Source organism: Citrus clementina, unplaced genomic scaffold (genome assembly GCF_000493195.1).
Source record: "Citrus clementina cultivar Clemenules unplaced genomic scaffold, Citrus_clementina_v1.0 scaffold_9, whole genome shotgun sequence".
NCBI classification, from domain to species: domain Eukaryota; kingdom Viridiplantae; phylum Streptophyta; class Magnoliopsida; order Sapindales; family Rutaceae; genus Citrus; species Citrus x clementina.
Genome location: NW_006261964.1, coordinates 56,834 through 82,685, shown reverse-complemented (window position 1 = coordinate 82,685; position 25,852 = coordinate 56,834). Strand labels below are relative to the sequence as shown.

Genomic DNA, 25,852 nt, shown 5'->3' with positions numbered 1-25,852 from the left:
TGAGATGGATGAGGAATTCCCCATGCAGCACACCATGCAAAGAAAAAGGTGAGGAAGGTAATGAGGGTTCCTGAAGTGGCATCAATAGAGCAGAACTAGTAGGAGTTGTTTGAGTTAGTTCAAGCATAATTTTGGGATGTGGTCCGCAAGTAGATAGGGGAATGGCAGCAAATGCGAATGGAAAGAGTCCTAAGTTTGTTAGGATCATTTATATTTACTGCTGCTTTACTGCTGCAAAGGTTAAATAGTCATAGCTGCGGCAGCTGGTGGCGGTGGGTGGTTGGGCTTGCCTTCATAGGTCATTATGAGAATGGTCTGGTCCTCGGCACATCTTCGCACCTGTTGCAGCGCTGATGGAACTAAGTATATTTGAGGGGTAGATGAATAACAAATGAATTTTTACTCATATACAGTATCTTGTTACGCACGAATTTGTGATAAATATGCCAGGATTGATCACCTGCTTTCTGACTGGACTTCCAGTGGCCATACTGCAATGATAGTAATTAAGCGCGAGGACATCCATCACTATAGCATACCATTGGTGCAACTGACCCAACTCGATCGTGTGTAAACCCTTGCCTTCCCATTACGTGCTAGCTCTTGGTCTTTCTCATGGTCTGCTAGTTCGCCAAATTTTGGGCTTGCTTTTAGCGTTTGATCGGGATCATCATCATCATCTGTAGATCCACGTTTTTTTGCCAACCTGAACGACCACGCCATCTCTTTACGATCTTCTCTTGACATTACATCCTGCAGTATACATGTTGATCGAATGTAAAGGATGATCGCTATATATCTCTAATACCCGTGCCGCTTGATCTATGGACACAATGCGATTCATTAATTGTTATTATTAATGATCTTAAAGCATCTCCAAAAGATTTTTCAAATAAAATTTTATTACTTATTTGAAGAGTCATATATATATTTAAGACTCCTAAAGACACTCCAATTAAGATTTTTTATCTTCAATTTTATACAGTTACTTTATCCTTCTTTATTTTATATTTTATTACTTTTTATTAGAGAAAGAGAAATACTTTAATTATTATTTATTTTTCCTTTGAAGAAATATTTATTTGATTAAAACAATATTAATTTATTTTTATTTGAAGAGTCTTTTAGGGAATAATATATTTTTTACTCTCCCTTTTGCCACATAAATAAGCAAATAGATATTTAAAAAATGAAATTAATAGAGCTTTTTGGAGATACTCTAAAGAAGCTGGCATCCTAGCTATATATATATATAAAGACATGAGTCTTCTAAACTAAAGAAACCATAATTAGCCTAAAATCTTACCATACAAGTCAACTGTAAGTCGAAACTTCTATCCATCTTTCCATTATAAACAACATATATAAATCTATATATAGATATAGATAGAAGTTGTAACATTCCAAATCTAACACGTGGTAAAAGAGATTACTTACAAATCATAATTTTTACACAAGAACCTTAAATTGAAATATCTCAAATTTTATTCAAATAAATCCACAAATCCACAAGCCCAATACTAAATATTTTTTTCCCAAAACCATAAATATAACAAAAGTCTCAAAACTTTCCAATTAGAAGTTTAGAAGATAAACAAACTTAAATGAAACAAAAGTTCATCATTCTCTTATTCAAATAGCAAAAAGAGATAAATTTCTAACTTCAAAGATAAGCAAATCTCTCAACAAATTACTCAATCTACAAAAAAGTAATGACAACAGGTGAGTCATAAACTCGGTAAGTAAAACTATTTCCAACACGGTTAGGTTATTGGGTACCAAAAGTATTGCAATTTTTTTTTTATCAAAACATATATTAGAAATATAAGTTTTACAAAATGACATATTACAATAGAAGGATATAAATCCATAAATAATTCAGAATATCAAAAGTATAATTAATTATGAAAACAAATCGTATAACATATACACACAGAAAGTAAAATGTCTTCTCATGTCACATGGTGTCATTTATACTCTCAGTGATCCGATTAGAAACAGAATTATAATTAGAATATCATGTGCACACTCAAAATAGAAACGCATATAAATGCAAATAAAAGATAGTCATTAAATAAAATGATTAACACATATAAAAGGCATTTAGTAATATATTTCACTGGTATAGAACATATATATCGTATAATACAATCAAAGTCAGAATCAAAATAATTATGGATAATAAGTCAAATATTTAATTGTATTCATAAAAGCAAATAAGACATTTTTATTGAATACAAAATAAAATTATTTAAGTATCATAATGGCTTGCAACGTATTCTACACTTTAATTTATTAAAGTCTAATTCATAAAAGACAATCATTAAATAAAACGATTAACACATATAAAAGGCATTTAATATATTTATTAAAACCATAGAATATAATTTTTAGATTTGAAGACATTGGAATAAACAATTACATAAAGTAACTATAAAACTTATGTAATTATAATAGTATCAAAATAATCATATATAACCAGTATATTAGGAATTAAGTTACTTATCTTGACAAAAACAATAATCTAAATACACCTCGAAGTAGGGATGGCAAAATCCTCAATGGGTTTGGGGCCCCCACACCAAATGAGGTAAATTTTGGGGAATGAGAGAAAAATGATCCCTAAATTCTTAATAAGGTGGGGTTTGGTTTTATACTCCCCACCTTGTCCCCATCCCTATTATATATAAATATTTTTCTAATTTTTATTTAATAATTGTTGTTTTATCAATGCAATGTTAGTTAATAAATTTTTCTTTTATTTTTACTTGATATAGATGGGCTATAACTAAAAGAAAACCCTACAATATAATTTTTATTTAATCCTAAAATATTGTTATGTTTTCTTTTCTCTCTTAAGATACTGTTCTCTTCAAAGATTTTTTAATTTTGATATCATTTCAAATGTTTGGAGATTTTCTTAAATAATTTAAATACTTTATAATGTGATAATGATTTTATTTAAGTCTTTAATTTTTAATTTATTGAAATTTTTTTGTCTATATCTACTATAAAATAAATGAATGGAGAATGAGGTAGGGATGAAGAAATCATTCCTCATGTGGGGATTTCCCATCTCCACCCCTATTGAATTTATTAAAGAATGAGATGGGGAATGAAGGTGAAATTTTTAATGGGGTGGAGAATGGGATAAGTCTCCCCACCCGCACCCCGGCCCACCCCACCCCACCCAATTGCCATCCCTCCCTCTAAGTCTCCAACAACCGCAAACACCTTAAAGAAATACATGATATAACTATTAACAACTTATCCCAACAACCTAATTTTCTAACTCATATTTATACAAGTCTGATTCTCTGAATTTTTACTCTTAGGTAACATTGACTTCTCAAATTAGAGTGAAAATCCTAACACTGGGAGTGTGGAGTGGAGTGAAAGCAGGTTGTTTACTTACATTGGAATATGAGTGTAGAATAGAAATCAGAATCTCGTTTATGTATAGTCTTAGATTGGGAATGAACTGTTTAAAATTGTAATTTTACCCTTATTTAAAGAATTATAGTTTTTAATTGCAAAGTGAATAAAAAATTATATTTGTAAAATAAATTATTTATTTTATTATTAATTTTAATTATATAAAGTAACAATAATTATTAATATTCTTAATTATATAATCATATAATTTTTTATTAATTTTAATTATATAAATTAAAAATTATTGATAAGAGCAACACAAATGAAACATTATTGTTAATAATATCTTACAAAATTAATATTTTCTTACAATAAACTATTTATTATTATTAATTATTAATGTTATAATACTATTAAATTAAAAAAAAAATAATATTATATTTTTAAATAAAGATAGTATATGGTAATATTATTAATTCTCTATGAATATAATAATATTATTTTAAAATAATTTTAATATTATTATTTTTAATAAATGTAATATTATTAAATAATATAATAATATAATTTAAATAAATATGATTAACACAAACTAGATAGCTATGTAGAGATGTTTGGTGTTGATGAAGATGAAGATGATGTATAAATATGTGGAAAGTAATAATATGGTAGAGAAGATGATCAAGGTGGAGAATAGAAAATTATCTCCCAAAAATGGAGAAGTGGGCGATGATGTAAAAATATGCCCAGAGAGAGAGAGAGAGAAGTGAAGGGAAAAGTCCCCTTATATTGGTTGAATGAGCTGTTCATATAGTGGAAGCTAGTGGTAAGGATAATGCATTAAAATTATGACTAAATGTCATCCTAATGTTAAAAGAATAAAATGATTTTAGGATTAGATGTCATATTTTAGAAAAAAAAAAGATAAGAATATTCCTTTTGTATTAATTTTATTATTTCTCATAAATATTTTGAATTGTCCAATGTTTGCGGTTGATTTCCAAATCCATCCAATGTAGTAAACTCTTCCAAATGACATCTTTATACCGCTCCAAGTATTTTGTCCATTTTACCCCAATAATTGTCTGCATGTCATTTTTTTATTGGTTCAAAAGTATCATTCCAAATTTACCCCCAAACAGTATATATTTCCTTTTATCAAAAAGCATATAAACATTTTGAGCTCAATAGTCTCTCAATGGAGTCTACACTAATTATTGAACAATTTGCATTAAAAAGAAATGAAGCCAATGTTCAGAATGGATGAATGTTAGTTACAATCAACCAAAAGGGTAACATGAAAAATCAATACATCCTGAACTTTTCCTTTGTCTTCTCAAAGACCTGTTCTGCTATGGCTGCCCCATTGCCATCAGCTCTTTTGATCTCCAGCTGAGCCTTCTGATAGAAGCCAGTTCCCCTTATTGCATCTGCAATGAAATCATCAAATCCTATGGCAATGGCTGCTTCAGCCTTGGCTCCATAAACCAACCTCTGTTTGTCATCAAAGTAAAATTACAACACCACACTATTATGACCAACTCCATAATTGAGAGAAAAGAGAACAAGGAGACGAAAAGGAGCAGAATAATTTGACCTTGATTCGTGAAAGGTGGATAGCCCCGAAGCACATGGGGCAAGGCTCACAGGAGGCGTATATTTCGCAGTCTGAAAGCTCAATCTTATTGAGCTTTTTGCAAGCCTGTAACAACATCACAGACAAAGTAAGCATTAGGCATACACACCAGAGGAAACCAAGAATGGTGAAGACCATGCAGTTTTCCAAGGCATTAATGACCAAAGGCTGAGCATTTAGATGATTTGGTAATAATAATCAAAGCAAAAAAGCTTAGTATGTGAATAGCGTAAACATACACGAATAGATCCATTTGGTCTGACATACTCATAGAGAGTTTAAGGGTTAATTAAACTAACAGATTATTCTAGTTATTGCTGTTGTGCCTAGACATCTGACTACTCGGGAAACTTGGCTGGTGAGGCACGATTTCTGAAATCATGAACCCAGACTTTCTCAAGGTTTTCACAACACTGCAATACTTTTGCTCAATCTCATAATTGGATGCCAAAATGGCAAAAAAACAATTGGTTGTGTGATATGCCGCCTGTGAAACACACAGAACAGCAAAAACACTTTTCAAGCAAGTGCAAGCTCCCAGAATTTAAAGGAAAGAGAGAATAGAGAGAAAATTCAGAGAGAAGGAAGAGATTAAGTCCAGAATTCATATATATTCCCGTTCAAATACAACTATGGAAATACTTATAGCAGCAAGAATATGCTCACAGCTGTCAAAACTAAATAACAACCTCTCACTATAACAAAAAGATATTCTCTAAATAGCGAAGGCAGTTAGAAACCGAATCCTCAAGTCATATATGTTCAGCAAGTGTAATCCTTTAACCATTTGGGTGGCCTTCTTACACGACTTGGCTTAAGGTTATCTTGGGGTCGATTTTGGGTAGCCTCACTTGGGTTTGCCTGGGCCTTTTCTCCGCTTTTGATAGAGCTAGCTGAGTTGGGTTTGTCTAATTGTAATGTTGGAGTTGTATCATTGTGCCACGTATGAATTCTAAATTATCCCTTATTCATTGGATATACAAGTGGTTTCCATATAGCAGCACCAATACAGAATCATCTTATTATTGAATTGCCAGCAAAGTAAGGTTCCCAAACAGCCAATTAACTTCATAAGCACTTGAAATAGAAGTTTTGATGTCAATAGCTAGAGTTTGTTCTTCGTTAGAAGCAGATAAAATCAATCTCTAGGCATTCATTCTTAGGCAAAATATAAACTCAAATATTTGACTTAAAACATCATCGAAAAATGATAAATTCAAAGGTAAAGTGAGAGTTATATATCTGATCCTAACCTCTCTCACTGCCGTCACCTCAGCATGGGCGGTAGGATCAGTGTGCTTCAAAACCATGTTATGACAACTCACAACGACTTCATCACTACGTACGACAACAGCACCAAAAGGACCTCCATCTCCACATTCAACTCCTTTATATGCTTCTTCAACAGCTTTACTTAGGAACTCATGGTCTCTATCCTGTACAGCTGGGTTGAGTAACACAGACAAAGATATAACTAATCTAATAATTTTTTATGACCTAAACTTGTTGATCTTGGATTATTAGAGAATAAAACTACATTGCAGACGGAGTCTGGTCAGATCAAATTGTAATTACCTTCCTGATGAGCAGCAAATGCAGAAGCCACAGAAATAGTTCCATCCTTAGTTTCCACCACTGGTATCATTCATTAATCAGATTAAAAATATTGAGAGACAATAAAAACAAGAAAACTCAAATTTGATGAATGCGGTTAATGAGAAGAATTAAATTTAATGATTAGAAAGTGAAAGAGAAGCAGTCCACTAAGTTGAGCATCATCATATAATAATAATAATAATAATAATAATAATAATAATAATAATAATCAAGGTACGGTAATTACTCCATTATGATTCTAGCTAGTTGAATCTGAAAATGAAAACAGAAGGAACAGAACCGTCCAGTCTAAAAACAGAAGTCGATAATCATTAGACCTTGTTTCTCTTCATGAGAAACTGGTGTCCACAATAATATGTATGGTTTTACACAAACAAAGATTCAATTGTCGAAAAGAACCCAGTAAAAAGAGAAAAGCAAAATTCTGATTAGGTACATCAGCAAAATCAGGAAAGGAGAATGAAAGAATTCTAAAGAACTTTTTGTTTTTTTTGTTTTTTTGTTTTTCATAAAAAAGAAGAAGAAGAAGAAGAAGAAGAAAAGTTGATTATCTACCATTAGCTTCCTCCATGTTGTTGTTATTGTTGATGAAGTGAATGAATGTCGTCGATGTTGTGAGTTGTGACTCCAAAACAGAAGTTGATAACAAATCAGAATCGGTGCTGTGCCGCGCAAGACTCTATTATTTATTTATTTATTTATTTATTTATTTATTTATAATAATAATAATAATAAATAAATAAATAAAAAAAGAACAGTTGGGTGTGAATGTGAATATGTGATGGCGTCCGGATGGGTGCAATCGAATATTTATTAATTATTATAAACAAAAGGAAGAAAGTTCCGGTCCAACACCATACATAGCCGTACCATACCAAGTGCCCACAGCACAGATGGGAATTTTTATTATAACCATGTTCACATGCTTGCGTTGCGTACAGCCAGCCACATAACACTTTACTTCCTATTTGGGTTTAGTAAAACGACGTGCGTAAATACAGCCAGCCGTATGTATACGCGGCTTTAGACCTTAATTGGGTTTGGTACAGTAAACCGACATTAAAATGGCAACGTAATCAACCCGATTAAACTAAGAGATAAGATTCAACTCAAAAAGGGGTTAGTTAGCTAGATTCACACCCAACCATCCAAGATTTAATATAATAAATAATAAACAAAATAAAAATGATGAGATTTGTATTTGTTTACATGAAATATTCGCACTATCTTTTTTTTTTTTTCTTAATACACCACAACAGCACAACAAAAGAGAAGAGGTAGGCGTAGAAGATTCTGTTGTGATTATTGTGCATGATATATTAGTTAATAATAAATATTATAAGTTTTATTTGTGCGATATGAGTGAACAAATCATATACCATTTATTTATTACATAATTGATATAATATCTCTTAAGTTATATATTATTTATTTATTGTATGATTGATGTAGTATTTTTTATAATAATAATAATAATAATAATAATAATAATATAATTGGACACGTGTAAATTTGTGCATAAACTTAAATGGCCACCTAAATCTGTTTTTACTATCTAAAAATCACTGAAAATTATTAACTAGTATATTTTAAATACACAAATTAGTTTGGTGCTCATTGGTGGAAGTGGGAGTTGGGAGACCAGAGTCTATGGAGAGCAATGGCATGTGCGGCGTGGGGGTGGGTTCTCTGCAGCTGCAGCCAAGCATAGTATCAAAAATGAGCATCAATCACAATCAGAAGCTTGGAGTTACAACTCCACCGCTTCCAAATCCAACAATTGCAAGGAGACGACGTGCTTGCTCGGTGTCATCGTCAATATCATCGGTAGCATCATCGACTTCCAAGTCCAATAATACCGTTATTACCCCTAGCCCACCGCCACATCCTCAAATGTCATCGTTGCTGTCTTCTTCATCTGCTCCGCCCTTCATTAACGCCGTCAATAACCCACCCGAATTAGCCCTTCTCTCTCTTCTCTTCGTCCTCTCCATGGTAATTACATTTTTTAATTAATTTTTTCCATTTTCACTCTTTCATAAATTTAAATTCCCGTGCCTTCCATCATAAAAAATTTTTGGATTCTTTTCCTTTATTTTTGGCTCCAGGCTATTGGCGCTATTTTCTCATTGGCTATTATTTCAATTCCCACTATGATTGTAAGTTTTTTCTTTTTCTTTTTTTTTTCTTTTTTAAGGGTGGGTTTGTGGTTGGTTTCAATCATTCAAAGTTATATTTTTGCAGGCCTTCAAGAAGTTGGCTGATTCGGCTGATAAATTGTCCAAGATTGTTTCTGAAGAGGTGCCCGGTACCTTGTCCTTACTCAAACTTTCTGGTTTTGAGCTCAATGAATTGACTCAACAACTTACCAATCTTAGGTATTGCTGGTATTCCATTTCTACTGTTTCATTGGCTCTCAGTGACTCTTTTTTTACTTGTGATTTTATGCTTATTAGCTTCTGCATTTTCAAGGCTAAAGATTTCGGGTACTCAATATGCCAAGTCCAAGACAAGTAGAAGCAATAAACCCACTTCGTCTGCAACGAGGAACTACCCAATTGTGGATTGACATTTAGCTTCCAGTTTGCTAATGGATACTCATTGGTAAAATTTCTGCACTGTGAATTGTTGTGATATGGAATCTAGCAAAGTTTTGTTTTATTGGGTCGATCGCTTCTTATCTTTTTGAAGGTCCTGATAATTTGTTCCTTTAAGCAGCTTGTACTGTAGTTGGAATGTTCAGATCAGAGGATAAGTAAAGTTCCATCCAAGTGGTTTGTATGTTAATATAGAGTCGATTGTGGATGATATTTGCAGTTCTGTTTCCCAAACTACGAAATTGTGACCTAGATGCTGATTCTCAGACTAGGAGTAGGAGACTGAAACTCTCTTGTTGGGAACTTTTTTAAGTAAAAGCATGTGGCTTTTGGCTGGTGGATTAACCTGTGTTCTTCTCATGGCCTGTGACCCATGGAACTTTAGTGTCATGAGAGCAATTCTCCTGCTAGTTAGTCTCATTACAACAAGAACATTCTTTGTCCTCTTTTACAGATTCAGACATGGTTAACATTTGAAAAGAAAAGCATCAAGTTCACAACTCCAGATGAGTTTTAGTTGTCACTTGTCAGGGCATATGCAAGTGATGGGTAATAGGATTTGGTAGGCTTGGTTTCAGTTCTGTTCATTAGCTACGCAAAAGCATAATGTGCTGCCATGGGGATTAATTTAGCTAAAACCAACCTCACTTAAAATCAAAATCATGGCTGTGAAAGAGTGAGGTACTGGGAAGAGCTTTACCAAAAATGTGAGGTTTATGGTTGTCTCGGGGAATTTGCAAAACTGATGGTGACCTGATTTTCCCTGCTACGACTGCTTCCCTTGGATGTATTACCGGTAAAATACAATAATATGTCTGAACTGATCAGTTGGCCGGAAATGGTATTTTGGCTAGTGAAGAGTGTACATTAGTACTGGGCGTTCAGATAATTAGCTTTACTTATCTCTGCTATTATCTTTGTGCAGATTATGTTGTGGAATTGCTTTGCAAGTCTGTGTATATAAATTAAAAAAAATGCAAAAAGATATTCTTGGTGATGTATCTGGAATGTAACAGATCTATCTAACTGTAAAAATTTGTGATTGCGGAGAATTCAGTATAAGTTTGAAAATGATTGGAACAATGAATTCACAATTTGGCAAACATCTTGAGAATCTCTCCTGCTGGTTTGGCATGATCTGGCACAGGCATGTAGCATGCGATGGTAACTGTAGATGATGAAACCATGGATTTGATCTGAGAGTTTGAAGGATCAACTTTCCATAGTCTTACTTCCCATACCTTAAAATAAGTTTTTAAATTACCAAGAATCAGACGAATACGTGAATGATTCATATATAGCATCTCTTTCTTTTAGCAAGGGTTCTACCTACCAATTGATATGTGTTGGGGGGACTTAACATAAGATTTTTAGGTATCCAATCCAAAAGACTAGCCTTTTAGGTGGAGTGACTTACCACCTTATAAACTCAAGCATCTCCCCTTTACTAGTCAATGTGGGACACAACTCAACAATTCCCCCCTCGGACGAAACCACCGCCGGACCCTGGTCCTTTCATCCGACACACCTGAGTTGTTCCACCACCACATTCCGGCTACTAGGGTTTAGCTCTGATACCACTTGTTGGGGGGACTTAGCATTAGATTTCTAGGTATCCAACCCAAAAGACTAGCCTTTTAGGTGGAGTGACCTACCACCTTATAAACCCAAGCATCTCCCCTTTACTAGCCAATGTGGGACACAATTCAACAATATGTTTTCACAAATAATTGAAATTCAATTTCTTGATCTGTATCTTCAATTTTTGGACAGATCACAGCTATATGAAAGTAAGTAGTAAACTGCCATAGTCGCGAGTAGTTTTTCTTTCTTATGCAGAAAGTACTCTACTTTATTGCTAAGAAAGGATTTCTCCAGCCTATTATACGTTCAAGAGTACAATAATTTATATGTATGTGTGTGTATGTATAGGAGGTGTACGTGGTGGTAGATAGCATTTTTGCAATTAAATGTAAATAAGTGATAGAAGGGAGGGCCTAAGTTACGTGAACGTAACTTAGCGCCAGCCGTGATAGAATAGTATACCTGATTGTTATTTCCAACATTGATAGGGGACGCTGCAGCGTGGACAAGGTCACCAAGCTTCGCGGGCTTCAAATGATTGATGCTAAGTTGAATGCCTGCACCTCTTTTCTCTTCCCATACCTTCAAATGAAAATTTTGGTGTTAGCTAGCTAGTGTAATTAATTAATTAATTAAAACTTTTATCTGATCATCATCTGGAAAAGGAAAAGAAAAAATAGAAATGAAGAATAAAGGGCATGGGTACACATCGCAATACATTCAAGAAACTAAAATCACCTCACCTGACGGTTTCAGACTTTCAGTAACGCGAAGATGACCGGTGACTCTTTTACGAGAAAGTTGCTCAAGTTGAAAGCCCGGTGCACGCAACGGACCATCTAGAGCTGCCTTTAAGTTTGATGATGACGAATGCTCCATCAGACTCGTCAAGTACTGTAAACCATATAGAAATCAAAGCTAACAAGCTGGCCTTCAAGTAATTATTTACTACAAATGCGCGCGCATGGTGATGGAGCGAGCAGGGTGGGGGACTCTCAATCACTAATCCCTATATATGAAATAAGCAATCGAAATTCAAAGCATATGTGTTGACATTAACAGACACCAGCCTCGCTCCATCGATGATCGCTCCCATGTTTAATGTTTTATCAAAGACTCCATCAGCACGTACCATGCAACTTCGATATATTCGCAACTCATCCTATGCCATTTGTTTATTCAGTTCTTCCTCATATTTTGTTGTTGTTATGGAAATGCTCAAAAACAAGGCAACAAATAAATTAAAATTTATGCAAATGAGGAAAAGCAGAGCCCCTTCCTTCTTCAATGATAACAAATCATAGATATTTATTAATTAATTAGTGTTTAGTGAAGTGAAATGAAATGGAACATTACATTTACATACAACTACTACTTTGGTGACTTGGGTGAAAGGGGGGGGGGGGGGTGGTGGTGGTGTGTGTGTGTAGGTTTCACAGAGTTTTTAATTGTTAGCATGCAGTTTCAAATCAATAATTAATTAAATTACAATGTTTTGTTTTATGGAGAAATCCTAATTGTGATGTAGGAATGGAATAGGGTGTTTTCATGGATCGATATGTGGATGAATTCTCCAATATTTTGTTTATTACAGATATAGCTGCGCTAGATCTGAAGAGGTGCCTGGGTTGGGAATGGAAGGGATTGGAGATCAATACAATTAAATTATAATGAATTGAGTCGACAACTAATTACATAATTAGCAATATGATCATCAGGTATAAATTGTCATGGCATGCAATTAATCACAGCTAGCTGTTGAACTTGTACACATTCAGGCAGGCCACAGATATTAACGGTAATGGTTTGCTTCAGTTTTACATTTACATTACCAATAAATTGATAAGGACTTAATTATGTAAGAGAGCGAGATACATGCATCTTGATATGCAAATATAAAAACACATAAATGTAGGCATTGCATTGCGTTGACTACAACGTACAGTGAAATTTGAAAAATTGGAGAAAAAAGGAAAATAAAAGAGAAATTATACATATATGATATATATATATATATCATATATATATATGTATGTATATCACAATTTGCTGGCAGAGTTCTTGAGAGCATCTCCTGCATGTTTAGCATGATCAGGGACAGGGAGGTTGCATAGGAGAGTAACGGTGGAGGAAGAAATCATAACAGAAGAAGAAGAAGAAGTAGAATTATTATGATGATGATGATCAGCATCATGATCGCGACCATCATCAGATTGTACTTCTTTTACTTTCCAAAGACGAACTTGCCAAACCTGAATGGTCTTTCCAAGATTGATGGGGGCGGCAACAGCACGGACAAGGTCGCCAAGCTCAGCGCTCTTCAAGTGATTGATGGTCAGCTGAACCCCAGCCACTCTTTTGAAACCAGATGCCATGTGCGCCCCCATGCTCGCCAATGACTCTGCTATCAACGCCGATACTCCCCCATGCAACACCTTAAATGGCTGCAGCACCACCAATTGCAAGCCAAATTAAGATAATATATACATGCATCATTTGCCCATTCATCAAACTTTTTATATCCAAATTTAAACTAAAAAGTCTTTTAAGGTAGTAAATATATATTGAGGAAAATAATTAGAGTTATAACTCTAAAAAATAAAAAATAAATCAATTAATTAAACAAACACACACAATAATTAAAAAAAAAAAAAAAGTCAAACAACGAACTACCTCACCTGACACGAGTTTTGGGTAACCCGGAAGCAGCCGATGATTCTTTCAGGGGTTAATTCCTCAAGTTCAAACCCAATTGCCTTCAACGGAGCATCTGGAACTGCAATGCTCTTTCTCTGCTTTGAATTTGATGATGATGATGATGATGATGATGAATTCTCCATGGTACGGTGTTGAACGCTCAGCGCTGCTGCTGGTAGGTGGTAGGTGGTAGGTACAACAGCCGAAACGAGCAACGTGTTTTTGCTTTCGTTTACTTAGTAGAAAGAGTCATTATTGCTCTGCTCTCATCAGAGAGAAAGGTCAGCTCATCACAAAAAAAAGGTACGCGTTATCTTCCATTCTTCCTATTCTTCTTAAATAATATATATATTTCATTGGCAGGCTGTTTTGTGGGCCGCCCACCCCTGTCAATGGATTCTTTGATGGTGTGTGGATATGTTTAAATGTGATTTGGTGTGGATTCAGACCATATAGTGTTGTAACTAATACGAACAAAAACATTTTAACGTATTAACATCATTGCATAAATTTACATAAAATCTGTATTTAGCACCCACATCTGAGAAGTTCTGTGTGCGCGCGCGTAAATATAACTTTTCATATGCGGATGCATCCAAAAGATACTATATATATATATATATATATATAAAGGACTCCCAAAAAATAAAAGATAAAAAATAAAGTAAAACAGTAAAAGATAAAATTAAAGTATTGATTTGTTTTTTTTTTTATCTTTTTTTTTTTTTGGTGCTAACCAACCGGTATCCGAACCCAGCGGGCCGACTAATCCGGTTTCGGAGCGCGTCCCGGGGTTAAGGTTTTAAACTCCTCCCAACGTGCGTGCGGGGGATCGAACCGTAGTTCGCCCTACCAAGCCTAGCCCCTGGCACCACTAGACCACGACCTCGTTGGTTTTTTTTTTTATCTTTTAGTTGCGTATGTATGGAATTTATATTTTAACGTTCGCACTTGAGGAGAGCAATATATATATAAAGAGAGATAATATATAGAGAGCAATTGATCTCATTCCAATTATTATTAACTATTTATTATTATAATTCAAGCATTTTTGTCTAATCCAAATTTCTTTCAATTGTTTACACTCCAAATATTACTCTTTTAACTCTATTAGTTAGTACACTCATTTTTATAATTAAGTTTTTTTAAAAATATAAATATTTAAAATACAGATGGCCGACCATTCTTTAAATCATTCACATTCTCCAACTACCATTAACTCTTCTCACCCATAAGAATATTCAGTATATCCTTAAATCTATATTGAGAGGACTCCAATTTCAATTATATTTTGCTAAACTTATATCCGCCTTTTGTTTTTAATATATATAATTTATTAATCCGCAAGTCGTTACTGCTAATTTGCCATTGTTATTAAAAAACAAATTATTATTTTACCACCAACAAACTGTTAACTTCGTTAAGAACTAATGTATATTAGTTAAACCAAAAGTATTATAATATTTCTAATTTTATCAATTATTTATTTTAGATATATTTAGAAATATAAAAAAAATTAATTGATAAAAACATTATCTAGTTGTATATAATTAATTTTATATTTTCTAATTTATAGGTTTAAATTCTACCTACACATTTTAGTGGGAAAATAGGATTTTACTATAAATTTTGTTAATAAATTTTTAATTTTTAACGATTTAGTGGTAAAATCATAAAAAGTGAGAAAAAGTAATTGTTAAGAAATTCTGATGGTAAAATGATATGTCAGAAAAAATTAAATTGTAAAATAATAATATTTAAAAATTATTGAGGAATAGTTCATTTGAATGTTTTTGCTTTTGCGGAAAAAATAATAATGATAAAATTAATTTGATACTTTTCCTCACTACGTGGATGAATGATGAAGCTTTCTTCCAAAGCCAGCCAACTATATAAATGAATATGAGTAATTATTTATTCTATAGGCTTTCTACCTTCTTCTATAATATTGAGCGGACTAGGCCTTTTAAACCTTTCAAAATTCTTCATTAAATCTCCTTTTTAATTAAATTTATCCAAATAGCTGAAGATAAATTAATTCATTTTTTATTTTAAATGAGAATTTAATTAAATATTTATATAAATTATTCTTTCAACAAGCTTTTTATGCTCTCATTTCATATTTTTTTTTATGTTTTTAAATTTTAATCAAAAATATTTTTTAGAAAATTATAAAAGTTTCAAGTTATGGGGATAGATTTTACGAACAAGAACAAAATTTAAGATTTGCATTTATTTTATAAATAAAAACTTGAAAGGATTATTATTATTATTATTACTACTACTACTACTACTACTACTACTACTTTTTGAGCAAAAATTTATGGGAAGATGGTTAATTGTAATGTATGAGTTTGTCCTTAATAAATTAAACTAGGGGCACTTTTAGAATAAAATTCAAAAGGAGTGTTATAGGGATTTTCAACGGGTGTTAAAAGCTGGACTCTATCTTCCCATTTGGGTCAACCTCCAACTTATTTAGATTATAGATTAAGGCCCGTAACATTCGATCCATTTTATCAGATGAATAAAGTGACCAAAATACCACTCACAAGTCACAATAATCATCTAGTGATTGTGGTTACAACTTAACAATTAACTCGACGTATGTTGTGACAGTTAGTTCGAGTAGGATATGTTCTTCATAGTGCATGCGGCAGACAATAAAAAATATCTCAAAAATAATTATAACAGACACATGAATATTGTACCAGAATAGAAATTATCCACATTGATCCCTGTAGACATCCAGAGTGGTCTTTTTAAACCTTTTATTATAAATATCAATGTTCAAACAAGTGTTCAAACAAGAAACAAAAGAAAAAGAAGATGAAGAAGAAAGTGTTCAAAATATCCCAAAAAAAAGAAAAAAAAATGAAAAGAAGCAAGTTGATGCATGCTCCGTTTTCTAGGTTTAATAATATTGGTACGGCAATGAGAGTGTGACTTAGGGATGGTAAAAATTCAGTTGGATATGGATATTATTCATTCATCTATAAATTCATAATTATATATGATGGATACGTCCATATTCATATGAACATGAATATTCATGAACATATGAACGTGTATATATATATTAGATAAAATATATATCATATTAATATAGTAAAAGCTAATTAATAATGTAGTACTTTAAAAATTTGTGCGAACATATATTTCATTAATAATGTAGTACTTTAAAAAATTAATAGAAATCCTTTCTTTGAATTGGCAATTGAGATTATTCATTAACCTAATTAATTTAATAGCTCTAGAGTGAAAGCTGGTGATTATAAAATATCACTTAAAAATTTAAAAATTTGTGCGAACATATATTAATATTTACTACATTTAAATTTAATGAAAAAAAAAATTTCATTAATATCAATAGGTGATGCACCACTTACTAAGGGTGCATTTGGGATTGACGTTAGACATCACTTAAGTTACAGTACTAAAGTATTTGACAAATACTAACTACTATAACTTGGAAGCTATGTTGATATGATTTTTCACCTGTATGATAGAAAAATTATTATATCTTTAATAGTTTTGTCAAAAATATTATTTAAAATTTATATTTACTATATATTATTAACTACTGTTTCATAGTTACATTTTTTTTTTTCACAGCAGCTGTAACTTAAAAGTTACAGTATCTCAATGACTCAATCCCAAACAGAACTTAAATCGGAGAGGATGTCGCACCAGTTGTACGATTTAGTAGGCGGTGCACTGTAACTCGTTGTCGTTTGGACGATAGTGTTACGGTTGCACCTCGACTTTAGCCAGCAATTCCGTCATGTCGGTTGCTCCTCTGATGCCAATAATGCCACCATTGAACATATCGTGAAAAATAGAGTTTGATGATGTTAGCTATGTTGTTAACACCACATCCAACAAGTCAATGACAACTGAATCTGTTTTCATAAATATTAAATTTATGTTTATATTTTTTAAATATAAAAGATAGAAAATAAATATTACAATTTATAACAACATGATTGTACTTTTTACAAATTTTATAAAGGTAAAACGGGTATTTCACTCTCTATTATGGATAATTACGAGGATTTTGGATAGGGTGGGGTTATTTGAACCTTATTTTATCAAAGTTTCATACCAAAATATCCATTAACACAACTACATTTAAGAACAGAAAAGTATCTAAGAAAAAACAAACTAATATTACATATTTTTAGACACTGCTCTATAATCATGAGAATTGCTAAAACAATAAAGGATTTGTGAAGCTAGTTAGTTAATTCAGTTAAGAGGTTAAGTGACGAGCTGAGTCAGCGTTGGTGGGGCCAGGGTTAGTTAAGTTTGTTACTACTAACAGCTGGACAAAAACAGAGCTATAAAAGATGGCTCAAGGCTGATCAGTAGTACTTGATTCACGGATTTGAGAGGCTTAGGGTGAGAGATAGAAAATACTATGTGAGAGAGATTTAATCCTTGTCATCAGTTGTCTCTTTGTAATCGACTTGTTCAATAAAAGCTTCAAGCCCAAGAGGGTTCTTCAGCCGTGGATGTAGGTACCTTTGGTACTGAACCACGTAATCTTTGAGTGCTTCTTCTTCCTCTTATCTTCTCTGGTTTTAAGTTCTTTATTTTCTTGGGTGTGTTGATTGTTTCTTTATCGTTTGATAATTTGTTCTTGGGAAGTTAGTTTGATTCTTTTGCTTGATTAAAGATCAAGATTTAACTTTTAGTCTCAACAAATTGGTATCAGAGCCCTTACAGCTCTCAACTCTGGTTTTGCAATGACTTCTACGAGATATGATCTGGAAAAGTTCAATGGAGAAAATGACTTCTATCTATGGAGTCTCAAGATGCGTGCAATCTTGATACAACAGGGGCTTGATGCTGCCCTTGATATTGAAGAAGATCAAATTAGTAAGAAAGAAAAAGCAGAGGGGTCCTCAGTTTCAGGTGGAGACATAAGGATCATCAACAACAAAGCTCACAGCACTATCATCTTGCACCTTTCAGATGAAGTGCTGAGAGAGGTAGCAAAAGAAAGGTCTGCAGCAGGCCTCTGGACAAAGCTTGAAGAGATGTTCCTGAAGAAATCGCTGGCCAAGAGACTCTACATGAAAAGAAGACTGTACACGTTCTCAATGAAGGAGGGAACAACCATGAAAGACCATCTTAATGAATTCAACAAGTTGATTCTGAACTTGGAGAATGTGAGCATAAATCTTGAAGATGAGGACATAGCTCTTATACTGTTAAGCTCTCTTCCAGACTCGTACGAGCACTTTGTTGACACTCTATTGTATGGGAGACAAACCCTTACCTTGAAGGATGTGAAGAGTGCCCTCGAGTCAAAAGATTTGAAGAAAAGAGCTGAAGGAAAAGATCAAGGGATGGGTGAAATCTTGATGGCTAAATCAAAAGCTGACAAAAAGAAGAAATATGAGAAGAAAAGAAACAACCAAAAGGATAACACTGATAAAAAAAAGAAAAAAAGAAAATGCTATTTCTGTCAGAAGGAAGGGCACTATATCAAAGACTGCTTTGAGAAGAAGAAACTTGAAAAGATCCAAAAGGAGACCTCTGGAAAGGCAGCTATAGCATCTGAGGATGAAGGAGATTCAGAAGGGGCTGATGTTCTCATTGCTGCCGAAAAGCAACCCACTGATGAATGGATCATTGATTCAGGATGCTCCTTCCACATGAGCCCCAATAAGCAACTCTTCAAGACTTTTGAGAAAGTTGATACAGGTAAAGTCTTACTAGGAAATAACTTAGCCTGTAAAGTTGCTGGAATTGGGACAGTGTCCATTACTATGCATGATGGGGTAGCAAGAGACCTAAGAAATGTTAGATATGTACCAGATCTAAAAAGAAATCTGATATCCCTAGAAGAAGTGGACCAATCTGGTTGCAGCATAAAAGCTGAAAATGGTGAGCTGCAGGTCATTAACAATGGCATAGTTACAATGAAGGGGGTTAGAAGAAATGGGCTATATGTTCTGATAGGCTCATCTTACACACCATGAATAATGGCCTCAGTTAGTAAAGATAAAACTAAACTGTGGCACATGAGATTAGGCCACATGAGTGAGAAGGGTCTAAGAGATCTAAGTAAACAAGGAGTAATAAGTTCTTATCAGATCTTCTCACTAGAATTCTGTGAAAAGTGTGTCTTTGGTAAAGCAACCAGACAAAAGTTTGGCACTGGCAAGCAAGAAACCAAACATTCAATGGACTACATCTATTCAGACTTATGGGGGCCATCACAGGTTCCATCTCATGGTGGAGCTAGATACTTCATGACTTTGATTGATGACTACACCCGAAAAGTTTGGATTTATGTCTTAAAACAGAAAAGGGAAGCACTAATGAAGTTCAAAGAATGGATAACATTAATTGAGAATCAGACTGAGAGGAAAATGAAAAGGCTGAGGACTGACAATGGCCTAGAATACTGCAGCAAGGAGTTTGATAGCTTCTGTAAAGAGAAGAGAATTGTAAGGCACAAACAAGTAAGGCACACACCCCAACAAAATGGCATTGCTGAGAGGATGAACAGGACCTTAGTGGAGAAGGTTAGATGCATGTTGTTTAGTGCCAATCTATCAAAACACTTCTGGGCAGATGCTGTCACTACAGCAGCATCTCTAATCAACAGAAGCCCCTCTACAGCATTGAACTTCAAAACTCCACAAGAGGCTTGGTCTGGTAAAACCCCTGATCTGAGTAACCTTAGAATATTTGGCTCACCAGCATATGCACACATCAAACAAAGAAAACTTGAGCCTAGGGCAATCAAAGGTATTTTTATTGGTTACCCTGAAGGAGTTAAGGGATATAGGATCTGGTGTTTTGATGGGAAACCCTCAAGAGTAATAGTGAGCATGGATGTTATTTTTTATGAGGATATTATGCTACAACAGAAGGTTGAAACTGAACTGTTAGCCCCTGAGCAAAATGCTAGTCAAGAACCTAACTTAGAGGTAGAGCCTGCAAATGACAAGAGCAAGTCTCATGATAGCAGAATTAGCACCAGCACCTCAGAACAAGATACTTATCAGCTGGCAAGAGACAAAGAAAGGAGAGTTATCAGAATGCCTAAGAGATTTGGCATAGCTGATCTGATATCCTATGCACTCACAGTGGCTGAAGATGTTATTGGGGAAGAACCTAGTAGCTATAAACAAGCCATGAACAGCAGAGATAAGTCAAATCGGTTATCAGCAATGAAAGAAGAAATGGCATCACTGAAGAAAAATGATACCTGGATTCTGGTAGAGAGGCCAAATGAAAGGAAGTTGGTGGGCTGTAAATGGATTTTCAAGCTTAAAGAAGGGGCTGCTGGTGTTGAACCTCCAAGGTATAAAGCAAGGCTGGTTGCTAAGGGTTTTACATAGAGAGAATGGGTGGATTACAGTGAAGTGTTTTCCCCTGTTGTCAAGTATAGCTCAATCAGGGTGTTGCTTGCCATTACTGCTTATTTTGATCTGGAATTAGATCAGCTAGATGTCAAGACAGCATTCCTTCATGGCAACCTTGAGGAAGAAATATACATGGAACAGCCAGAAGGCTTCATTCAGGAGGGATTAGAAGACAAGGTTTGCTTGCTTAAAAAGAGTCTCTATGGCTTAAAGCAATCTCCTCGACAATGGTATCTAAGGTTTGACCAGTTTATGGTGGCTCATGGCTATTCAAGAAGTCAATATGACAATTGTGTATATTGTAAGCTTCTACCTTCTGGAGATGAGATTTATTTACTCCTCTATGTTGATGACATGCTCATAGCATGCAAACACAGAGAAGAAATAGAGAAACTTAAGTCTGAGCTGAGGTCTAAATTTGAAATGAAAGACTTAGGCTCTGCAAGCAAGATCCTAGGAATGCAGGTCAAAAGAGATAGAGTTGCCAAAACTCTATTCCTCACACAGGCTGGTTATGTTAAAAAGGTATTGAACAAGTTTGAAATGGTGGATGTTAAAGAAGTTTCCACTCCCTTAGCCACTCATTTTAAATTATCAAAGTAGCAGGAGCCATCTGATAATGCTGATATTGAGTATATGAAGAAAGTTCCTTACTCTAGTGTAGTTGGAAGCATTATGTATGCTATGGTCTGCACTAGACCTGACATTGCTTATAGTGTAGGCTTAGTCAACAGATTTATGGGGAACCCAGGGAAGACTCACTGGAATGCTGCAAAATGGACTCTCAGGTATCTGAAGGGGACATCTGAATCTGGTATTTTATTTAGAGGGAATAATGGTGTCACAAGTAAAATCATTGGCTATGTGGACTCTGATTTTGCTGGTGACTTGGACAAAAGAAGGTCAACTACTGGTTTTGTTCTTACATTGTGTGGTGGAGCTGTGAGTTGGAAAGCCTCTTTGCAGCCTGTGGTTGCTTTATCCACAACTGAGGCTGAGTACATTGCATTAGCTGAGGCTGTAAAAGAAGCAAAGTGGCTCAGTGGAATAGTATCAGAACTGGGGCTGAATCAAGATACGATTCCCATATGTTGTGACAGCTCAAGTGCAATTCAGCTGAGTAGGAATTCCAAATATCATGAAAGAACCAAGCATGTAGATATAAGGCTGCATTTCATAAGGGAAGAAATTGAAAGGGGTGCTGTAGATGTCGTTAAAATATCTACAGAGGACAATCCAGCAGATGCATTAACTAAACCACTGCCAACCATCAAGTTCAGGAACTCTCTAAGCTTGATTGGAGTTAGATGCTTGTAAGTCAAGCACGTCAACAAGCTGAAGCAAAGTTGGGGTGAGGCTGGAACAGAATGAACTAAGGTGGAGATTTGTGAAGCTAGTTAGTTAATTCAGTTAAGAGGTTAAGTGACGAGCTGAGTCAGCATTGGTGGGGCCAGGGTTAGTTAAGTTTGTTACTACTAACAGCTGGACAAAAACAGAGCTATAAAAGATGGCTCAAGGCTGATCAGTAGGAGTACTTGATTCACGGATTTGAGAGGCTTAGGGTGAGAGATAGAAAATACTATGTGAGAGAGATTTAATCCTTGTCATCAGTTGTCTCTTTGTAATCGACTTGTTCAATAAAAGCTTCAAGCCCAAGAGGGTTCTTCAGCCGTGGATGTAGGTACCTTTGGTACTGAACCACGTAATCTTTGAGTGCTTCTTCTTCCTCTTATCTTCTCTGGTTTTAAGTTCTTTATTTTCTTGGGTGTGTTGATTGTTTCTTTATCGTTTGATAATTTGTTCTTGGGAAGTTAGTTTGATTCTTTTGCTTGATTAAAGATCAAGATTTAACTTTTAGTCTCAACAGGATTAAAATAATTTAAAAAAATATTTTTATTCGATCATACAGAACCTATTAAATATTTTAAGATTGTTCTTTCGGACAAAAACTAATTTTGTGTGATTGGCCTCATGAATTTAATGTGAATTTCTTCTTTTGCTTTTGTTGTGATGCAAGCAGTAAACATCTTTGCCCAGGCTATGCAAGTCCTTGTATGGCTAATTTGAAGCCTTTCTTGATCGGTAACTAGTGCTCTATTCTTATCTAGTCTTCGTGTGGCAATAGATTTACAATAATTTCAACACCATTATAGTTGTGAACACTAAATTGCCAATGATTAATCTCATTACTCTCTCTTTAAGGCATCGATGATTTTAAATGAAGAATACAGAGTACAGAATAAAAAAAAAGGGGGTGAAGAAGAAGAGACCAAATGGTGGGTTTATTTAAAATCAATTTAATAATAATTTTGTTTAGTAAGGCCATATTAAGTATTTAAGTAGGTTCACAAAATAAAAAATTGAAAACTTTAAATTTCAGTGGTAAGTTTATTTAGTAAATAAGTTTAATGAATAATTTTATGAATTCAAATAATCTTACCATTTCGGATAATTAGATAGTATTTATATTTTCTCCCAATATCTAGATGAATAATTTTTGAAATATCCATACCTTGATCCAGAATATTTGGATGGATATCTTGGATATCGAATTTGGATGGATTTAATTGCCATCCCAAGTGTGAAACCGAACCAATAAAATCTTCAACTTAAGACAACTACTCTTCATGCGTACAATATTATAAGTGGCACGTTAAATATTACATGCTTTATAATTGATATTTCCTTTATCTTTTTGGTCGACCTAACCGTATTGTGCGGGAATTTCTTTTGAGTATTTTGAGATTATATACTTATATAATTCTGATTTCTATATATGAAGAACCAAAAGAGCATACGTAGTATAATAAATAAATGCCATTACGGTAATAAAATGTTATAATAGTGTGATTATAAGGGCCAAATTGTTGAATATGGTGGCATGATTAACAAATTAAAGCTGTGAGATACAAATATACATGCATTTGCCTCGCTGCTGCCGAACTCCAGCTTTATAAATGAATATCTGCCTAAAAAAGTTAGACGTACAGCTTGAATGCACTGCGCGTGCGTGAGGACTTTCTTCGAAAATCCTGCAGGTTACTTAACAGCCAATGCCATCCATCCCCTTTATATATATATATATATATATATATATATATAAAGAACATCTTGCAAGCTGTAGTCATCTTAATTTGTTCAAAGTACATCGTAAAGAGCAAAGACAGATATTTGTATCTTTTAGATTTTATGTTGGAGGTAGCTGCTATATGAGTTTTGTAAAGTACATGCGGTTCTTAGTTTATGTATTTAGTTATTTAGCTGAAGCCTCACTTTTGGGTGATTTTACTCTATATATATATATATAGAGGTTCATGGACGTATCTCATATTAAAAACTGATCTGAATGATTATATTGTAAAACTAAATTATTATGAGTTGAAAGTTATCCTAATCTTATATACTTAACAACAAATACGAGATTATCTTCATAACACGTGCTAATCCTAGATGGAATTATAAATTCACCTCGCCTTTCGATAAGCAAAAGGAAAATGAAAAAAAAAAAAAAAGGTAAAGGGTGAAGAATTTAAAGCAAAAGAAATAATAGCCACTGAGAGAGAGTGTGTGTGAGAAAGGAGTAGTAAAGTAAGAAGAAAGATTCAAGTTATTGTATTACTGTGTCTGGGGGAGTACAAATTAAAAAAGCAATCTTGATCAAAGTAGTTTCCGTAGGCATTACTTTAACGGGTAATTAATTAGCAATATCATAGCAGGGATCTTTTAGGGTTAGGGTTACCAGTTAGCGTACAGCTAGCCAGAAAGTGAATTCATCATAATATAATGAATTAGTGCTATTTGGGTCAATTCATCAAAAGTAGAGGACCATAATATTTATTCCTTCTCCAAGTTTTACAACCATGATTTGAGATGATGAGTTCTCTCTCACCATGCACGTCTATTTTCGTTGAATCTTGACCGTCCAATTATTGTAGTAAATAGCCTTCAAAGCGCATGTAGGTGATTACTCATCTATAAATACACTCGATATTTCATGACGTTTTGCATACTGAAAGTGATCTTCGAGTGAAGAAGTGCTGCAGTCACACCCACACCCACACCCACACCCACATTAATTAGTAAAATTAGAAACGCAACAGCTTTATAGCCACAGAGCTCTAGCTTAGTTGTTAAGTAAGTGTGATCATGGCAGGAGGTTACAGCAGGCATAGGAAGTCTTCATCTTCATCTTGCTTCTCAATATTCAACATATTCAAAGGTTGCTGTTCATATGGTGGGGATGATATGAGCGAGGATGGCTACTACGTCAGAAGGATTTGTAAAAGTGATGAAGATGGCCGATTCTCAATTGCTGAACCGGGTATCGACGGCAAAGCTTCTGCCTTCATTGCCAGATTCTATGAAACCCGAGTTTCTGTTGCAGCTTAATTTATTTATTAATTAATCACCACCCTAGTTATTTCTCTATAGACCATATTAATATTAATCGGCCCCTATCTTTACACTCAACTGTGTTCTAGTTTTTTTTTTTTTCTCCCCTTCTTGTAATTGATTTGACTTGACCCCTGAAATAATTCCAAAATTGTAGCTCATAATAATGAGTACCATAATTAATGTATAATAATTTCTTATATAGATTATATCTTGGCCAGCTTCTTGGTTCTTTTCCTCCTTAATTTCAGTTTGGATTTTTAGTTCTTTTTTTTTCCCCCTTTAATCTACAGGCTCATAGCAAGCTTAGAACAGATACATTCTCCAAGAAGAAGAAGAATATTCTTGTCATAATCTTGAAAATTAATGGAAATCAACGATCTAGCTATATACAGCATATGTTATTAGTTTTGGGCAGTGCATGCATATACCTAATTAACTGAATGACTGTAATACTTGAATGCTTAATTAAAAGGAATTAATTTGATGAGTAACAGCAGCGATAAACTATTAACTAAACAACCTGGCACAACAAGTGCATTGTGCAAATTTGAATACTCAAGTAGCAC

General features: G+C 34.1%; 4 protein-coding genes across 9 annotated transcripts; 1 reads left to right on the top strand and 3 right to left on the bottom strand.

Annotated features, from left to right (window-relative positions):
- Positions 1–4,504: 4,504 nt before the first annotated feature.
- Positions 4,505–7,347, bottom strand: LOC18031423 (guanine deaminase). 2 transcript variants are annotated; one of them, XM_006419139.2, is made up of 5 exons: positions 7,184–7,343; positions 6,587–6,646; positions 6,265–6,455; positions 4,973–5,077; positions 4,505–4,869 (listed from the first exon to the last, which is right to left on the bottom strand). In XM_006419139.2, the coding sequence occupies exons 1-5, from the start codon at positions 7,197–7,199 to the stop codon at positions 4,681–4,683; spliced, it is 561 nt and encodes a 186-aa protein (XP_006419202.1). In that variant the 5' UTR covers positions 7,200–7,343; the 3' UTR covers positions 4,505–4,680. The 2 variants fall into 2 exon arrangements, with proteins under 2 accessions (XP_006419202.1, XP_006419203.1); XM_006419140.2 differs by having other exon boundaries at positions 4,577–4,869; positions 6,265–6,447; positions 7,184–7,347.
- Positions 7,348–8,232: 885 nt separating this feature from the next.
- LOC18032903 lies at positions 8,233–11,422 on the top strand. 5 transcript variants are annotated; one of them, XM_024189519.1, is made up of 5 exons: positions 8,234–8,623; positions 8,737–8,787; positions 8,873–9,006; positions 9,101–9,232; positions 11,298–11,422. In XM_024189519.1, exons 1-4 carry the CDS (start codon positions 8,279–8,281, stop codon positions 9,195–9,197), a joined length of 627 nt encoding a protein of 208 aa, XP_024045287.1. In that variant the 5' UTR covers positions 8,234–8,278; the 3' UTR covers positions 9,198–9,232; positions 11,298–11,422. The 5 variants fall into 5 exon arrangements, with proteins under 5 accessions (XP_006419197.1, XP_024045287.1, XP_024045289.1 ...); XM_024189521.1 differs by lacking the exon at positions 11,298–11,422 and adding an exon at positions 9,680–10,311; XM_006419135.2 differs by lacking the exon at positions 11,298–11,422 and adding an exon at positions 9,347–9,566.
- On the bottom strand, positions 10,314–11,688 carry LOC18032553 (1,4-dihydroxy-2-naphthoyl-CoA thioesterase 1). The gene is made up of 3 exons (XM_006419138.1): positions 11,548–11,688; positions 11,272–11,391; positions 10,314–10,466 (listed from the first exon to the last, which is right to left on the bottom strand). Exons 1-3 carry the CDS (start codon positions 11,686–11,688, stop codon positions 10,314–10,316), a joined length of 414 nt encoding a protein of 137 aa, XP_006419201.1.
- Positions 11,689–12,530: 842 nt separating this feature from the next.
- On the bottom strand, positions 12,531–13,886 carry LOC18031571 (1,4-dihydroxy-2-naphthoyl-CoA thioesterase 1). Its single transcript, XM_006419133.2, has 2 exons — positions 13,488–13,886; positions 12,531–13,253 (listed from the first exon to the last, which is right to left on the bottom strand). The coding sequence occupies exons 1-2, from the start codon at positions 13,647–13,649 to the stop codon at positions 12,849–12,851; spliced, it is 567 nt and encodes a 188-aa protein (XP_006419196.1). The 5' UTR covers positions 13,650–13,886; the 3' UTR covers positions 12,531–12,848.
- Positions 13,887–25,852: the final 11,966 nt, after the last annotated feature.

Coding starts and splice junctions, on each gene's coding strand:
- LOC18031423 (XM_006419139.2), bottom strand. Junction 6,456..6,586: donor ATTTGCTGCTCATCAGGAAG/GTAATTACAATT, acceptor TACTCAACCCAG/CTGTACAGGATAGAGACCAT. Junction 4,870..4,972: donor TCCACCTTTCACGAATCAAG/GTCAAATTATTC, acceptor GATGACAAACAG/AGGTTGGTTTATGGAGCCAA.
- LOC18032903 (XM_024189519.1), top strand. CDS start 8,279: ATGGAGAGCAATGGCATGTGCGGCGTGGGGGTGGGTTCTCTGCAGCTG. Junction 8,788..8,872: donor TTTCAATTCCCACTATGATT/GTAAGTTTTTTC, acceptor ATATTTTTGCAG/GCCTTCAAGAAGTTGGCTGA. Junction 9,007..9,100: donor CAACAACTTACCAATCTTAG/GTATTGCTGGTA, acceptor TGCATTTTCAAG/GCTAAAGATTTCGGGTACTC.
- LOC18032553 (XM_006419138.1), bottom strand. CDS start 11,688: ATGGAGCATTCGTCATCATCAAACTTAAAGGCAGCTCTAGATGGTCCG. Junction 11,392..11,547: donor GTCTGAAACCGTCAGGTGAG/GTGATTTTAGTT, acceptor TTTCATTTGAAG/GTATGGGAAGAGAAAAGAGG. Junction 10,467..11,271: donor ATGTTGGAAATAACAATCAG/GTATACTATTCT, acceptor ACTTATTTTAAG/GTATGGGAAGTAAGACTATG.
- LOC18031571 (XM_006419133.2), bottom strand. CDS start 13,649: ATGGAGAATTCATCATCATCATCATCATCATCATCAAATTCAAAGCAG. Junction 13,254..13,487: donor TTACCCAAAACTCGTGTCAG/GTGAGGTAGTTC, acceptor GTGGTGCTGCAG/CCATTTAAGGTGTTGCATGG.